Source organism: Aquarana catesbeiana, linkage group LG13, assembly GCF_042186555.1.
Source record: "Aquarana catesbeiana isolate 2022-GZ linkage group LG13, ASM4218655v1, whole genome shotgun sequence".
Lineage (NCBI taxonomy): Eukaryota > Metazoa > Chordata > Amphibia > Anura > Ranidae > Aquarana > Aquarana catesbeiana.
The window spans coordinates 189,279,860-189,298,701 of NC_133336.1; the positions used below are offsets into that span (position 1 = coordinate 189,279,860).

Here is an 18,842-nt window from a genome sequence, read left to right on the forward strand (position 1 = left end):
TCTCAAACATGCAGTTCATGCAAGACAGCCCACGAATTTACAAGAACTGGAGGCTTTTTGCCAAGAGGAATAGGCAGCTTTACCATCTGAGAATATAAAGAGCCTCATCTAGAAAAACCACAAAAGACTTCAAGCTGTCATTGATGTTAAAGGGGGCAATACATTGTATTAAGAACTGGGGTATGTAAACTTTTGACCAGGGTCATTTGGGTAGTTTCTGTTGCCATTATGATTTAAAAAGAGTAAACACAGTTGGTTGATAATAAATGGCTTACAGCCAAACACTAACCATGAGTGAAAGAAAAGTTTTTGTGTTATCATTCATATTCTCTGAAAAATGGCCAAGAAATCATAAATTCTGCCAGGGTATGTAAACTTATGAGCACAACTGTATATGCAGGGTATACTACATTCTCCTTATATACTTTTTAAAACACTTTTACTTACAAATAAAGAAAAAGATAAAATGCATTGTCTCTAATTAGCCTTTTCAATTGGAGGTCTTTATTTCTTGTTTTCTTTGTTTTGTGATTGTGTCTTTGACATCCTTGTTCCTCATACTATAGATGATGGGGTTCAACATTGGTGTCACAGCTGTATAGAGAATGGACACAGTTTTGTCTATTTCTGCAGAATAAGTAGAACGGGGTCTCATATACATAAACATGAGGGTCCCATAGTAGAGACTCACCACAGTCAGGTGAGAAGCACATGTGGAGAAAGCTTTATGTCTTCCGTGGGAGGAACGGATCTTCATGATGGTGGAGATGATGTGGATGTATGAAATTAGAGTCAAGCAGAAAGAACACATGACGATAATACCTGCTCCAATATACATCAGCATCTCATTGAACCAAGTATCTCGGCAAGACATTCGAAAGAAAGGCGGCATCTCACAGAAGAAGTGTTTGACATGGTGGGACTTGCAGTAGGGGAGTCGAAAGGTTAGGACAACGTGCATGGCGGAGTTTAGGAAGCAAATACTCCATGATCCTGCTGCTAAACTGTAACACAATGCCTTGTTCATGATGGTGTTGTAGTGCAGTGGTCTACAGATGGCAGCAAACCTGTCATACGCCATGACGGCTAGTATAACACACTCTGTTGCTCCTAAAGATAAACTAAAGTACATCTGTAATGCACATCCTAACAAGGAGATACTTTTATCTCTGGCCAGAGTGTTTATGAGAAGTTTGGGAACGATGGAAGACGAGAAAAAGATGTCAATAATGGACAGATTACTCAGGAAGAAGTACATGGGGGTCTGTAGCTTTGGGTTAATCCTCACCACAATGATCAGTAGAAGATTTCCTGACAATGTGATTATGTACATCAGAAGGAACACAAGGAAACAGATGACTTGTAGATATAGGACATTAGATAGTCCTAGGAGGATGAACCTTTCTTGAGATGTTTGGTTGATTTCTTTCATAACCTTCAGATCAAGTCTGGCAGGAGACATTTGTAACGAAATAATAAAATATATTTGTAAATAAATTTGTAGGAACACCTCACTTTCTTTAAAACAAATTTATAAAGTGTATGTATAGCCAAAGCCTTTTTTAGTTTTGGATAAATTAGGGAAGGGTTAAACACCCACCAGTTAATTTGTTTTGCTGTTTGTGTACAATTGAGGAAATTTACATTCACTTCATGTCCCAGAGATACAAAAGCATATTAGAGGAAATCTTTCAAAGTGAAGGAAATTCCCCTCTTAAGCCTTGTACACAAAATGAGAATATTGGACCGTTTTTTTATGCTAGTCTCATATCGAAAATGAAGAGGTTATTCAACTTCCGAAAATCCTCTTACGACAGAATACAACTTCGGAAGTGTTGTAATGTGTTGTATTGTATTGTAATGTATTCTTTAATTTTTGAGCATGTGAGGTCTTGCTCGCCTCCTGATTTTTCTTGGACGAATACTGTACCGTTTAAAGAAAACCGTACAATCTGGTATTGTACAAGAAAATTTTAGTGTTTTTCCCTTTGGGTTAATTTTGGATAAACTGTTGTTATCGCATCTCGAAAGCTGTGCACTAATTATCAGATTAACGTATGATCGATCCGAAAGCGGTATTTTTTGTCCAATTTTCTGATTGTGTGTACTAGGCTTTAGACATGCGCCCTCAGAACAGATGACCTCATTTGAAGATTTCCTCTTACCATATGTTCTGGGGAACACTTGTAAAATGTTTGCTTTTCCCTGACTTTCAGCCTGGGTGACAATAGTCATCAGGAAAAACAGAGTGGTGAATCTCCTCAATCCAAGTACAGAAATACAAAATTGACCTTAACCTTCCCCACATAATCCAAACACCCTAAAAAGGCTTTGCCAAGAGATATACTTAAATTTTTACATATACCAAAATAAGCTCTATAAGCTTTGGTATTTTTGGCAAAATGTAAGCTCTATCATTAGTTAAGGAATTTTATGGGGTTATTTCTCTTAGAATTTTTTTGCATTCCAGATCCCCCTGTTACATTCTCATTAATAGAAAACATATACAACATTCAGCAGAAATTGGATATCCCTCTTAATGGGCATAACGAATATGCAAAAAACAAATTTCCCTTCCATACTATTCAGTCATACCATATATGATGGTCATGGTCTTTTCAGTTAATGGTAATACCAAAAAGTCTGAACACTGGCCTTTTAAGGTAACCACACATAAAAACATTTGTAAATGCAATTGACCTTTTTTTAATGCCAAATTAAAACATCTTAAAATTTAATAGTTCACAATAACAGTTATGTATATTGTCAAGGCCCAATACATATGGTTTTCTCCCTCCAGCACCCATTAGCCATCCTAATATTAATCCATTCACTCATATAGTCATATGACTCAATGTGTCAACAAAATATTAGGTATGCTAAATGCAGATCTCTCCCTACATGTTTTTCGGAAACAAATTCTGCTTTTTCATGAGTATAGTTAGGGCTTCTTTTTCATGACTGTAATCTGTACCTAAGTATGGTTGCTAAATTCCTCCCCAGACACACAAAAAGGCAACAGGAAAGGATGACATGTCACCTGAGTTCAGCCGCAGACTCATATAGGTTCTTGGGGTAAAAATCATTTGGGCATCCAACCCATTCACTTATTGGTTGACCACTGAGTGTGATTCAGTTACCTTTGTAATAACTGCTCAATGCAGCGATAATTTAAAAGACATAAAAAGAAGTGGCTGCAACCTTGACCCAGATCCCTAGATCTTACATATATAGTCTAGGCATCCACCTTTATTAGACTGATTGCCAGAATGGACATCTATCTGAACCTTCAAGTGATGAGCAGCGTGTGGCATGAGTCTGCGGCCGCATCCAAATATTAATAGGACATGACTTTTCTGAATGGGAATCCAGAGGTTGGCCGAACAGTTGCAAATGTGACCATGCACAAAGTTTTATACCTATAATTAATCTTTTGGTAGGCAATTGAAAAAATCCTTTTATCTATTAAGTTCAGGTTAAACAAAATTATTAGAATAATATACGATCTATATATTTAAATTATATAATTTTGTACCTTACCTGGCTAGGCAGTAGCAGATATAAACCATATATTTGACGTTGATTATTTTCAAATATTTTCCTTAACCTTCACAACATTTCTCAGCATCCATCAAATTATCATTCTGGTGGGAAAAGACAGGTTGATTTTTTTTGAGTGAGACACACTAGGAGTTTTGAAGGTGCTTTTTATATATATGCTGTAACAAACATATTTTGGTCCCTCAGCTTGGCATGGAGACTGAAAATTGTTTATTTAATTTTAGCTTCTCCCAGATGGACAGTTCTGGTCTTTTGTGAAATGTGTGCCTGTTTATGCTTCTTAATATTTACAATATTAATTTAAAATGAAACTTTATATGTTTGTTATTAGTTTCACAGCTAAACTGTAGACATCTAGTAGTCTACTTGACTTGTTTTTTTAAATTTCCTCCTGCATTTTAATTCTTTACCTTTAATTGGTGTAGGGAGCTTCCCTTTTCTTTGTTGTCTGCAATTGTAAATACTTGTTGCTTAATAATTATTACAAAGTTATTGGTTACAGGCAGGCACTTCCTGTTTGGGGGATGGACATGTACTTTCTGTCCCTGTTAGCTGGATTAGAAACCCCAAACTGGAGGACTATGATATTCTTATGTAGCACCCTCCTAGCGTAGAGTGGGCTGCTAGGTTTTTTTTTATTCACATTTTATTTTAAACGTTTTATATATCATAATAAACAACAACACATCACAAAAAAGAAAGAAAAACAAAAACAGCCAATAAAAATAAATAAATAAATCAAGCCAAGGTCAAATCATCACACCAAGCAGTATCAGCATCAATACATTTGATAAATTATATATAATTTTCCCAAGATATTCACAGATATTCAAAATACATTCAGGAAGATTTAGTTTGGCTCCCTTATAATCAATGGAAAAGGGGTTGATTAGTTAGGGCTGCTCAGTGTTTCAGAGGCTCTTGCTCTTTTACTCCCCCCTGTCTTCTAAATGATTCTATAATCATAGTGGAAGGAAGGACAGGACATGTACCCTGAATATTTATGGGACTCAAGACGATCCCTTGCGAGGTATGCGTAGTAGGTGGCAAGAGAGACCTGAGGCCTGAGCAGCAGGGGCAGTGTTCCTGGGTCCAGTCTTGCAGGAGGAGACCCCTCTGCAGAGGCTTTGCTCTTGGTGCAGGTGCAGGAAGTCTTCAGGAAGACACAGAGGTCCCAGTTAGACTTAGCTTGGTACCCTATTTACAAATCTGTGTCCAGAGATCAAGTTGGGTCTGGAGGAGCTCACTGGAGAGAGCCAGGAGGAAGCTGGTGGGAAAGGGTCCAGCTGTCCTATGTTGGTGTTAGTGTACATCTTCCTCACTAGAAACAGCCTGGTGGATATTGGCAGGAAGCAACCGATCATCTTGTGACTATGTGAATAGATGGTCCCATTGCTGAGGAGTAATGACTGTGTGTAGCTTTGAACTCTGGAAGGAGTAAAGGTCACTAGCAGAATACGGATCCTATGGGACAATCAATTTTGTGCAGAGCAGCCAGAAGTTGAGGAGTCCACTTTGCAGTTTGTTGGGGTATGCCATGTTCTCTACCCCTATCCAAAATCCTTGTGTCCAATAAAAAAAGAAACCCCTAGCCTGTTGTTTGGAGCCAATGGAAGAGCACAGAAAATGCAATGTGCCTGGCTGTGTGTTCTCCAAAGGCAGAAATAGGACCAAATTTACCAAATTCACCACCCCTTAGGGGGGTTGCTACACTTATATAGGAAGTTTCCCATACGGTGCAGACAGAATTGGACTACATGATCTTCCATGAAGGAGCAGCTGTTGCTGTTCCCTGTATTCTATTTCATCCAGACCAGACGCAGGGACTATTAGGCAAGTATTCCTAGGTTCTAATGGTTGCTGTGGGTATCTGAAGTCTTGTGACAGAGGTATCTCTGTCCTTCTGTTATTATTTTACATGCACACTGGCAAATAGCTAGGTCTGGGATGTTGTATGTCTGTCCCAATGTAAAAAGAAACCCCTAGCCTGTTCTTTGGAGCCAGTGGAAGAGCACAGAAAATGGGGTGTGCCTGGCTGTGTGTTCTCCAAAGGCAGAAATAGGACCAAATTTAGAAAAAATTCACCACCCCATAGGGGGTGTTTTACACTTATATAGGAAGTTTCCCACAAGGTGCAGACAGAATTGGACTACATGATCTTCCATGAAGGTAAACCTCTTTATTAAATTGGAGTTTACTGTATATGCAGCTCCTATTACTTTAAGTAACTGCAGCCTTTTCTGGTCTAGGGTTCCTTAGTTAGCTTTAACACAGGTCTCAGGAAAAATGCACAGGGTAGAGCTAGATCAGGCATCTGATGGCCCAAAATTAGATAGAGGCCCATTTGCATGGCGGATTAGAGAACAATTAGGAACTGAGAAGAAGAGTAGATAGGCGGACACTGAGTTTCAAAGGTGCACCACTGATTTTGTCAGTAGGAAGCTGCTTCTCAGGCTGGGCGAGTCCAGTTGTAGTGTGTTGGAGTGGAGATAGACAGAGTAGGGCTTAGTTTGCTACTAGCAGTCAGTGTGTTCACTTATTGTGACTCTGAGTGTAGAGTGTTAGTTTAGTGTTAGTATAGTGTGTGAGTATAGTGTGTTAGTGTTTAACACAGCATTACAATACATCATTACATTCAGTGCTGTATACAGTGCTGTATACCCTTTTTTTTGGTTGCTGCGTGTTTTTTTCTGTGTGTCTTTTTTTTTTTATCCCCTGCCTGCCCCCTTTTTTTTAAATTGTCAGTTGCAGTTTTTCTGACTGCGACATGGTGTTCCCCTTTATTTATTTATTTATTTATTTTTATAGTTTTTACATTTCTGTCAGCGTCCGTCCTCAATTTAAAGTGCACCAAACACCACTTTTCATTGACTAAAGTGCATCCAATTACACATTTCCCAGTATCTATAAAATTTGGGTAATAAGCCCCCCCATCGTATCTGGGTGGCCAAGTTCCCATGCCACTATGAGGGGGCCAGCAGCGTCCGTGTCCACAAGCAAAGTGGATGTGGTCCGTCCTCAGGCTGGGCACTTTTGTCTCTGTTTAGTGATGTTGCCCGTGCTATTCAGCCACAGCATGTAGAGGAGGTGGTGGACTGGCTTACTAAACCATCCTCATCCTCTATGACCCTTCAAGCTGGTACTAGTGCGCAGTTCACTTCAGCTGCCAGAGCGGCTTATTGTGCCTCCTTGTCCACAGCTATTCCTGCCATAGCCCCAGCATCATACATGGAGGAGTAAGCTGAATTATTTGAACACAGCGTCAGCCACTTACTGCTTGAGGATGCAAAGACATTACTTGATTCTGATGTTGGTTCTGAGGTAGAGGAAGGCACTAACATAAGCCAACAGAGAGGGAAGAACACTGATAAACAACAAAGTGACAGTCATGTTCCCCCAGCCACAGCCTATTGCCAAGTTGGGTCCAGTGATGATGAGGATGGAGGGGATGCTGTTGATGAGGTCACGGATGTGACTTGAGTGCCAGATAGAGCAGAGGAGGAAAGTGAGGGGGTGAGGGGGAGAAACAATCCCAATGAACCTGGATGTCCTCCAGAGGCTGGCATCATGGAACAGTAGAGAGCAGCCACCCTATGCCATCCAATTGTAGAGTTGTTATCTCCTGGCCCACTTCCTACAGCTCAGCTGTGTGGGCCTTTTTTAACACGTGTGTAGCCAATCGCACTGTTGTTATTTGCAATCTCTGCAAGCAGATCAAGCATGGCAAAAACACCAGTCATTTGGTTACCACATGCTTGACAAGTCATTTAAACTACCACCATTCTGCCCATTGGCAAGAGCACCTGAAAGCCTCACACAAGGGACACAATTCTTCTCCTCCTTCCTCCTCACCTCTAACGTGTAACCCCGCTATATCTCATGAACTCTCAGCAGCCTCCATTGAAAGGGATGATGGTATAGCAAAGGGTGCTACAGGTCCTTGCAACACATCTGTTAGCAGCACACCACCAGCTGTAGAGTATAGCAGGCAAATTTCTCTGCCCCAGCTTCTTCAGCTCAACAAAAAAAAACACTCCCTGCCACCCACATGTCCAGCGTCTAAATTCCAGCTTGACAAAATTGCTGGATTTACAACTCCTGCCTAAAGAAAAAAACTACATAAACTTCTAAAGGGATTTTTAAGGCAATGAAAACTATAAATTTAGATAAAAATATATTTATTACAAATCTGAATTAAATTACAAAATACAAAGAAGTAGAAAATAATGGAATTAGATAAGGATATCACATTACAAAAATGGTTAAAAAAGTGCATTCGCATATGAAAGAGAAGAATGGAAGAAAGTGATACATCACACTACACGATGCAGTCACCACAGATAATAAACCGTGGCGTCGAGTAGTAAAATTCCAACACGTTTCGACATGCTTATTTAAAAAAAAAGTCTTCTTCAGGGAATGTATCACAGTCTAATGCCGCGTACACACGGTCGGACATTTCGTCTACAAAAGTCCAACGGACGCCGACGGACTAAAGCTGGCTGGTAATCCGATCGTGTGTGGGCTTCTCCGGACTTTCAGCAGACTTTTTCAGCCTCAAATCCGACGGACTTTAGATTTGAAACATGCTTCAAATCTTTACGTCGTAACTACGACGGACCCCGAAATCCGCTCGTCTGTATGCTAGTCCGACGGACAAAAACCCATGCTAGGGCAGCTATTGGCTACTGGCTATGAACTTCCTTATTTTAGTCCGGTGTACGTCATCACGTACGAATCCGTCGGACTTTTGTGTGGTCGTGTGTAGGCAAGTCCGTTCGTTAGAAAGTCTGCTGCAAGTCTGCCGAAAGTCCGCCGGAAGTCTGTCGGACAGGCTGTCGGACTTTTGTAGACGAAAAGTCCGACCGTGTGTACGCGGCATAAGAGAAATCAAAGCAGCTATATTAAGAACTATGTAAAGCTATACTTATATATATCTTGCATAATGAGACTGACACATCCTCCTAATGCACTTCATGGGTTAATTGTATTTCCAAAGTCAGGGTAAGAGGTCCTAATCCTCCATGGGTTGATCAATGTCCCAAATCCTCTACAAGATGGCTGGATATAGAGTGACAATCCAAATATTGGCGTTTCAGCATCAAGTATTTGATAGCTGTGTAAGGCAGGGCAAAAGATCATAATTGGGAGAAAGGGCAAACAGGGCAAAAGATCATAATTGGGAGAAAGGGGGGTTTATGCCTTTCCGTCTTGTGGATTTACCCCCTTTTGTGAATTTGCAGAATGTGCTGTATCTCAATGGCAGATTCCCAGTCGCTATTTTTTTCACGTAAGGCCATTCCAGCCCTGTACCATCATGTGGCAGGCAATGTTTTGGCATCATTGGGCAAGGCAGTCAGCCACAAGGTCCACATTACTGCTGACACGTGGTCCAGAAAGCATGGTCAGGAACAATATATTTATTTCACAGCACACTGGGTAACTCTACTTGCAACTAGGAGGGCTGCAGGACAGAGCTCAGTGCTGGAGCTTGTTTTGCCGCCATCTCCATACAGCTGGTGGTGATGATGCAAGATCTGTCAGCTCCACCCCCACCTCCCCCTCCTCCACCATGTCCTTCTCTGCTGGACTGTCCTATGAACCACCAGTACCCCCTAAGGGTTCAAGGCGCCATTCAACGAGGCAGGCTAAAAAAATGCCATGCAGTGCCTCAGCTAATCTGTCTAGGGGACAAGAGCCACACCAGAGCTTCAGATCCCTTCAGATTCCTTCAGCTCTGCAGGGGTAGGCCCAGAGGTGGTTCATGCCACGGAAGCTTGAGCCAGGAATGGTAGTGTGCGATAATGGCACTAACTTTTTGTCCGCCCTTCGAAAGGGAAAGTTGACACATGGGCCATGCCTGGCACATGTCCTCAATTTGGTGCTTCAACATTTCTTAAACAGGCACCCAGGTTTGCAAGATTCTTGCGATGCCACAGAACAAACAAGAACGGGAGGAGGAGGAGGATACTGGCAGTTATGGAGTAGACTTGTGCACAACAGAAAATTTCATCTAGTTTTGTTTCACTTTCATTCTTAAAATACATCATTTTGTTCTGTTATATTATTTATGTTACATTAATTAGTTTTCGGATAATTAGTTATCTCAGTAGAGATTTGATATTCGTTATACAGAATCGATTAATTTTGTATGTACAGTATATCAATTAGATTCAATATTTTTGTATGTATATATATTTGTGATAACGATTCGTAGTTTGGAAAGTCGCTTGTTTATTGAATCTATTAACACACACAATGACAATATCTCTTCTCCTCTGCTCAAATACAATATAACACCCTTCTCACTCAGTTCTCAGGAATGCACTTTGCCAGTAATCCAACCTCCAGCACAAAATTAATCAGCTGATTGGACTGTAAGATTTACTCTGAGTTGACCTTTTGTTTCATAAAATTTTTTATAAATGAACGAATCATGTCAAATTCATTCGTTATTTTCGCTATAAATTCTGTCGTATTAGTTGAAATTCATTAATTTTTTCTTCGGACATTCGGATGCAGAATTTGACCGATTTTCGTTTTGTTATGAAACGAATTTCACATGTCTTTTACAGCGGCATTGAAGCAGAGGAAGACATACGTCAAACCTTAAGAGATGGTTTACAGTCCCCAGAAACCTTGGGAGTAGTTTGTGGCTGGGAGGAGGCAGTTCCAGATACTGTGATCCTCAGTGACCCAGAGGACTGTGCTTCTCATGCCTCTGCAAACTTGCGGTGCATGGGCTCCCTTATTCATCAAAGCCTGCAAAAGGACCTGAGAATTTGTGGCATCAAGGATAAGGATCATTATAGGTTGGCAACCCTCTTTGACCACCGTTTCAAGGGGAAAGTCTCAGAACTCATCCCGTCCTCACAGAGGGAGCAGAGGATGAAATATCTTGAGCACACCTTCAAGAGGAGTTTATGTAACTCCTTTCCAGACTCTGATAGGTTACAGTCTCATGGAAAGGCAAGTTTTGAGGCTTCTGTTGGTCAACGGAAGAGCGGTATAGAAGGAGGCTGCCTCAGTGATGCATATCAAACTTTTTTTAGTCCTTGGCATCCAGGGCTGTCAGCTTTAACATCCTATTGGCAGCGTCTGTGTCAAATGGTGAAAGATTATCTACAGGCAAAAACAGACACAGAGAGCTTTCCAGTAGACGATCCACTGGGTTTCTGGGTCATGAGAATAGATCACTGACCAGAACTTGCCCAGTATGAAATTGAGTTGCTGGGCTACCCTGCATCCAGTGTGCTTTCCGAACAGGCATTCAGTGGTGCTGGAGGTTTTATGACAGATAAAAGACAGATAAAAGAGCAAGTCTGTTCACAGACTCCGTTTAGGAGCTGAAATTTTTAAAAATGAATCAGTCCTGGATTAGCAGCAGCTATCAAGACCCTGATGCCGATGTTGCTGATTAAGTATTATTGGTATTGCAAATCTCCTCAAGACTGTCTAGGCTGCCTAGCTTTGTGGGTGTTGATTTTATCTTGAAGTAATTATTTGGTGGAGGTTTAATGTTCCAAATTAACACACAAGGACCAAATTTTCACACCTGTTTGACAGGTGCATCAAATTAATTTTTTTTTACAGCAAGGCCAGTTTTTGCTTTCACCAGGAGTACCTCTAGAAGGTTACAGGCAAAGGCACCAGCAACACCCAAAGACCAATTTTTCTGCAACTGTGTGACAGGGGCATCAAATAATTTTTTTTAGGAAGGAACAATCCAATGGTGTGGCCAGCTGGTCTCAGTGGCGATCAAAGACTAGATCGTCTTTGATCGCCTCTATGGCCTTAAAGGACCGGAGCAAAGTTTGATGTCACTTCCTGTCCAGGCTGGAAGTAAACAATTTTTTTTCTTTAAAGCAAAAGATCAAAAAAAATCTTTTGATCTTTTGCTTTTAAATGTAAAGGAGAGATTTGGGGTCTTTTTGACCCCAGATCTCTCCATAAAGAGGACCTGTCATTGTTATTTCTATTACAAGTGATGTTTACATTCCTTGTAATAGGAATAAAAGTGATTAAAAAGGGACAGTGTAGAAAATAAAAAATAAAAAGTAAAATAAATAAGAGAAAAAAATAGTTTAAAGCACCCCCATCCCTCCGTGCTTGCGTGCAAAAGCGAACGCATACGTAAGATGCACACGCATATGTTAACGGTGTTCGCACCATGCGTGTGAGGTATTGCTGTGAACATTAGAGCGAAAGCAATGATTCTAGCCTATAGATATTGTACTGTCATGTTTCTCAATTCCACAAGCGTGTGCAATTTTAAAGTGCGACATGTTAGGTATCTATTTACTCCGTAAATATTGTGTGTGTTTTTTTTTTTATTCAATAAAGTGTTTTTTTTTTCCAAATGCGCAATTACCGTGTGACTTAAAAAATTTCAGCAATCCCCATTTTGTTCCCTAGGGTCTCTGCTAAAAAAAAATGTATAATGTTGGCGGGTTATAAGTAATTTTCTAGCAAAATATACCGATTTAATCTTGTAAATGAAAAGTTCCCAAAAAAGCCTAGTCCTAAAGTGGTGTTTCATGTGTGCCATGGTGACGCACATCTTCCCTTTAGGTAAATACTGGGCTAAGGATTTCTGTAAAAAAATGGGTTTTGGAAAAATTCACCTATGAAATACAGAGCTAGTAGAGTAGGAGGGTGAAACATGGTCTCTTCATTAGTACAGGTGGCACAGTTTTTCACAACTCAAATGATAATCTCGAGTTCCTAAAGACTTTCATGCCATGGGGGGTAATCACCATTACTTTTGGTAGGACACTCTTGGTTGTTAACCTGTTTCATATGTACCATGAGGGCACACTTTAGGTGTGACACTGCTGGGCTAAGGATTTCTGTAAAAAAAATGGCTTTTGGAAAATTTCACCTACTAAATACAGATATCACAGGTAGCCTGGTAGAAGTTTTCTATGATGACTTTTTATAAAAGATGCTGTCCAAACTGGTAGTGTAGGAGGGTGAAACATGGACTTTTTTATTAGTACAGGTTGAACAGTTTTTCACAACTCAAATGATAATTTCCAGTTCACTAGTGCATGCATTATACTTTTTTTCAAGACAAAGGTATAGGCGGTGGTACAATAGTAGAAGATGATAGGTGTCCTAGCAATCTTTTTTAAAAAAGTACCAGTTTCCTGGCTATGATTTTGATCTCCTGGCTTTAACATATGTTTGTTTTTTTTTTTGTATTCAATAATTTTTTAATAATTTTCAAAGAAAAGGACATCATTACAGGCATCATCTCAGTCATACATATATATATATACCATCAATAGTCCCACTCCTATAATTTCCAACCCCCCACCCCGCCGAAAAAAAAAAATCTGCTCCCCATATCCCCCTCCTCCCCTCCAGGCTCCTTCCTCTTCTTTTATTCCTCCACAGCTGATCAATTAATCAATTCTCTACCTGCTTGAAATATCAACATTTCTGTATATTCTCACTCTCCTGTATCACCCGTTTCCAAGTATTTCCCCGTTTTCTTGAAATCCAGCCATTTTTGCCAGATTTCATTATATCTTTCTATTCGGTCTTCCCCGTCATGTGCCCCATGGTTGGTTTCAATGGAAGGAATAGTGTCCCATCGACAGTGTCAGTGGGAGACATAGTGCCCCGTCATTGTTCTTAGCAGGAGGAACAGGGCCCCATCATTGGTCTTAGTAGGAAGAAGAGTGCCCTATCATTGGTCTTAGCAGGAGGAAAAGTGCCCCATCATTGGTCTTAGCAGGAGGAATAGTGCCCCATCATTGGTCTTAACAGGAAGAATAGTGCCCCATCATTGGTCTTAGCAGGTAGAATAGTGCCCCATTAATGGTGTCAGTGGGAGGAATGGTGCCTCATCATTGGTGTCAGTTGGAGGAATAGTGCCTCAAGGGCTGGATAAAGGGAAACAAAGGGCCATATCTGGCCCCCAGGCCACAGTTTGGAGACCATTGCTATAGATGATGGGGTTCAAGATCGGTGGCACTGCCATATAGACATTGGACACAGTTTTGTCTTTTCCTGGAGAATAAATAGTCTTGGGTCTGAGATGCACACATGATGGTTCTGTGGCAGAGAATCACCACAGTCAAAAAGAGAAAGCTTTGCATCTTCCCAGTGAGGAACAGATTTTTCGGATGCTGAAGATGACTTGGATGTATAACATTAAAGCTATACGGTAAGAACACTTCATGATGATACCTGCTCTAAGATACACCACTTTCTCGTGTGAAGGGCAGCATGGATAACATGTAGTGAAACACATAAAATGAAACAAGGATCATAATGGATGTGTCAGTGTATGTGATTTAAGCACAATACAGTCTCTAGAAATGCATTTAATCTTAATAATCACTCATGCGCAAAAACGTCATGAAATGCAAATTTTGCTTTACAGAATTTTATTTCTTATGTGTGTGTTTTCTTTTAACTGTTTTTTGGACATCCTTGTTCCTCACACTGTAGACCAAGGGGTTAAGCATTGGCGTCACTACAGTATAGAGAATGGACAGAGTTTTGTCTATTTCAGGAGAGTATGTAGAGCGGGGTCTCAGATACATAAAAATAAGGGTCCCATAATAAAGAACCACCACAGTTAGGTGGGAAGCACATGTGGAGAAAGCTTTGTGTCTTCCTTGTGAGGAACAGATCTTCAGGATGGTGGAAATTATTTGGACATAAGAAATAAGAGTCAAGCAAAAAGAAGGCATGCCAAGGATTCCTGTGCCGATGTACATGACTATCTCATTAAGAAAAGTGTCTTGACAGGATAATTGAAGTAAAGGCTGCATCTCACAGAAGAAGTGGTTGATATGGCGGGACTTGCAGTAGGATATTTGAAAGGTAAGGGCAACATGGATGGCAGAGTTTAGGACGCTAATTCCCCATGATCCTGTTGCTAAACTGGTGCACAGTGTCTTGTTCATGATGGTGTTATAGTGCAGTGGTCTACAGATGGCGGCAAACCTGTCATACGCCATGGCGGCAAGTATAAAACACTCTGTTGTTCCTAAGACCATACTGAAATACATCTGTAATGCACATCCCAAAAAGGAAATACTTTTATCTATGGCCAGAGTGTTTATAAGAATTTTGGGAACGATGGAAGATGAAAAAAACATATCGACAATGGAGAGATTACTCAGGAAGAAGTACATGGGGGTCTGTAGCTTTCGGTTGATCCTCACGACTATGATTAGTAGGAGATTCCCTGACAATGTGATTATGTACATCAGAAAGAACACAAGGAAACAGATGACCTGGAGGTATGGGACATCAGATAGACCGAGGAGGATGAACCTGTCTGAAGATGTTTGATTGACTTCTTCCATAACATTCAGGTCATATGTTGTAGGAGACAATTGTAATAATGCCAATAATATATTTTTGTATCCTAGCTTTCCTTTAAAGGAATACTTACATTTCTTGAAATGAAAAATTGAATCTGAATGACTATTTTTTAAAGTTTTTTATAGAGTAGAGAATGATTAAAGTATATCTAAAGGCAAAACAATATTTAAGTTTTGGATAGAGTGGAGATGGATTAGAATGCTGCCAGTTTTTATTGCTGTCTGTGTGTTAAGGGAATTTACCCTCTCTATTCGTCCTGCTTACCATTATCATTGAAAGTGAAAGAAATCCACAAATTTTAAGTTGGCCCCAGAAAAGTAATAGAGGGGAAATCTTCCAATGAGGACACTACTAGTTCTGGTGACCTGGGGGTCCCCAAGGTATTCCCTTAATTTTCAGGGATTTCCTCTCTGTTGGCTAAGAGGGAAATCTCCACAATGGAACACAGGTGGCAAAAAAGAATTTGCCAGGTGTTATAACCTTTCCTTGCTCTATCCACCATGAAAAAAAAAAGGTTTTACCTATAGTTCTACTTTAATATCCTTGTTAGTTCATTTGCTGTTTGTTCACGAATTGGGGAATTTCCCTTTACCTCCTGCCTCAGGAATGCAAATGGAGGTTAAAATAATTATTTCCTAGTGAAGGGAATTCCCCTCTTAGTCAGTTGTCCCAGGCACAGGTGTACTCATTGGAATATTTCCCCCTACCGCCTGATCTAGGGACAACTCTAATGTTTTGGATTTCCCTTTACCTTTGTCTCAATGAAAATGGTCATCATCTGGACAAGCAAAATGGTAGGGACACATCCAGCAAAACAATTTTGACAAAAGGTCAAACTCTTCCCCAGGTCATCCAAAAAATAATAATAATATGCCTAATAATACACCTTAATTGTTTGTTTTACATAAGTCAAAAATGTTACTTCCTCGCACCCATGGCAGCACTAAACTCTTTTATTGCCCCTGTTTGTACAGTTAATGTACTGCTTTCCCCTAAAATTTGCCCAGAGAGGTAAAATCTGAGATATTTCTTGCTTTTTTTGTGTTCCAGCTGCAATTGTTACATTCTCAATTACATAAAAAAACATACACAATTAAGCAGAAAGCGTGAGAATCCCTCATAATGGGCACAGCAGGCGTGAAGACCTAGAAACCTAATTTTCCTTTGATAACTTATTCGGTCATACCATATATGCTGGTCATAATCTTTTGATGTTAATCTTCATAAGACATGACTTTCCTGTTGAAGAATGAGAATCCAGATGTGGGTCAAATGGTTGCAAATATATCTTGATTCCACCATTGCGTAGGTAAAGGCACAAAGCAAATGCCCTTTATAACTGTGGTAAATCTTTTGGTGAAAGAAAGTTTCCTTTAATAATGTCAGATGAAAAAATATTATTGTATTAATATATAATCTTTATTTTTTTAATTTAATTTTATTTATTTTGTGCCTTACCTTCCTTTAAAAATGCAAAGGAAGATACAGAATTGTGCACACTTCAAAATTGATAATAAAAAACTCAAATATTTGACTTTAATTATTTTGATTCTTTTGAAATTTTACATTTTTAAGCATGTAACAGAAAATGTAATTACAATGGTGGGAAAGGACATGGGTGGCGGAGAAGCCAGGAGTATTGAATATGCTCTTTTATATAGGATTTAACAAACATATTTTGGTCCCTCAGTTTGTTCTGGAGACTGAAAATTGTTTTATTTAATTTTAGCTGCTCCCAGTTGAATCGCTTCTGGGATTTTGTGAATGTGTGTTGGTTTCTGCCTCTTAATAAGTGTTTCTAATAAAACATTACAATAATATTACAATACATATAATATAAATAATAATAATAAAAATAAAGTAAATTGTTTATAACATTTATAACTTTATAGTAATATCCTGTGGCAGAGGATTGTGTAACAGTTACACCGAATCTTAAAGTCTGTGGCAGAGACTATGACCGAGCATCACATCGGCTGCTAGGTCAGTGAGAGAGGCCTGTCTGGTGGTTGCTGAATCCAGTTGTGGATGCTGTTGCCCTCTGGATCAACGAGAGTGTTCCTGATCTGCAATTTCAAGGTACCTGAATTCTCCCTAAACCCTCCATCCCTCCATTGCAAGAATCTTTCTTAATAAAGCATTCAAGAAAGAGACTGTGTGTCGGAGCTGAAATTACTAAAAAAGAACTCTTTAATGGGACCCCTATGACGGATATGGTGAAACAGTACAGGAACGGTAAGACCCAATTTAAACCAGCAGCTCCTTTTGGGGTAAGTGCTACACATGCATTAATATCATCCGAGGAAGCCAATTCATACAGAGTACATATAAATGGGTAGAATAAAAATAATAATAGTAATAATGGTACATTTGTGTATGAACAATCACATAGCATACAAACATCAGGTGTACACATTCTATCTCATGGGGGTATCTGTGCACTTTGGTCACAGACATTTCTCTTCTACCCTACATGGCCTTTCTGTAGGGGAACTGAAAGAGATTTCTAATACAAAGCTTAGGAATTCACAGGCAATAAATTCGTTTTACAACAAAATTTAGCATAATAAAAAAAGGAAAAAACTTTTTGGAATGGCTACAGATCTGCTTTGACAATTGTCTTGGTATTGATGTGTATTGTTTTGTAGTGGAGTGCCAATTTATTCTCCATGCTCTGATGCAGACCCAGGTCCTTTTAACTTTATTTCCCACAACTCCCAAGTTTTCTGGACATGCCCAAAGAAGATAAGTTCCCCAGCTCCCATTCCTCAGCTGCTCAGGGAGGTCACACCTAGTAAACCAAAGATAGCTGGGAAAATTGTCTGCATCCAGATAAGCAACTCTCCACATTCAGAACTGGCATTTTCATATGCAACCAACTGGTGGAGGTCCCATATTCTTTTCTATAAACCCCTTGTTGGAAGGCAACATAGTTTAATATCATATTTCTGGAGTTTCTTTCTGGTTGATACAACCAAGTTGGAATGCAACAAGTTGCACATCAAAGCTTTGTAGAACAAAAGCTTGGCTCCTGATCGACTGCTCTGATAACATTATGCAAGCAAGCTTCAAAAAGGACCATGGCTGATAAGATGATTGATTAATGTCCTGCTACAGAAGATCAAAGGGCCAGCTAAGACTGAAGGACCCAGGTCACATAACGATGATACATGGACGAATGCTGCCCCAAGAGGCAAATACAGCAGGACGGACACAAATATAATATATTAAAAGGACTACCTCTTGGCAATATCTCATTGGACAGGAGGGTAGTGGAGTGTGGTTAAGAGTAGGTCTGAATGGATGTGTAAAAAGTGCACACAGAAAGGAAATCATCCCTTTTCGCTCTTGGCTCTTGCCTGATGGTTCCCTGATCCTCATGGCTCTCTGTTACCAATCTGAGCCCAGCTGATGAGACCGTGTCTAGTGGGGCAGGCTTGCAATAAGTATCTTCTAATGTTCTTTTGTTATATGTTTTGTAATATCTTCCTTAGTGTTTTCATGTTTCCTATTTTCTGGGGAAATAAATAAGAAGTTGTTTTACTAAGCAGTGTGTCTGTTTTCATAGCTAACCTTATATCATTGTGCTTATCAACAGTAACTATCAGAGTTTTATAGACTCGCTAACTAGAGGAATAGACAAATGAATATATATATGGAATAAATACAGGGAATCCATAGCCACCCTTGGATAGATAATATTTATTTAGAATTTATTTCACCCCTTATCTGTTTTGCTGAAAAACGTCCTCTTGTTTACAAAGCTCAATAGCCCAAGTTAAATTTACACATACAAGTGAACTAGTCATAGGATTGACTCTACCCCCCCACCGTCCTTTAACCCCTTGGAGATTTCAATCACAGACCGTGTGTCTGAAGGCAAAGTTTACTGTTTCCTAGCTTTAAGGAACCTGTACATTTCTGTGAATCCTGTA

The 18,842-nt window shown here is 39.8% G+C and overlaps 2 protein-coding genes across 2 annotated transcripts; both read right to left on the reverse strand.

Annotated features, from left to right (window-relative positions):
* Positions 1 to 490: 490 nt before the first annotated feature.
* LOC141117736 (olfactory receptor 5G9-like) lies at positions 491 to 1,462 on the reverse strand. The gene has a single exon (XM_073610748.1). It carries the CDS (start codon positions 1,460 to 1,462, stop codon positions 491 to 493), a length of 972 nt encoding a protein of 323 aa, XP_073466849.1.
* An 11,510-nt stretch (positions 1,463 to 12,972) lies between these two features.
* Positions 12,973 to 14,888, reverse strand: LOC141117726 (olfactory receptor 5AP2-like). The gene is made up of 2 exons (XM_073610735.1): positions 14,001 to 14,888; positions 12,973 to 12,984 (listed from the first exon to the last, which is right to left on the reverse strand). Exons 1-2 carry the CDS (start codon positions 14,886 to 14,888, stop codon positions 12,973 to 12,975), a joined length of 900 nt encoding a protein of 299 aa, XP_073466836.1.
* Between the last annotated feature and the right edge of the window lie 3,954 nt (positions 14,889 to 18,842).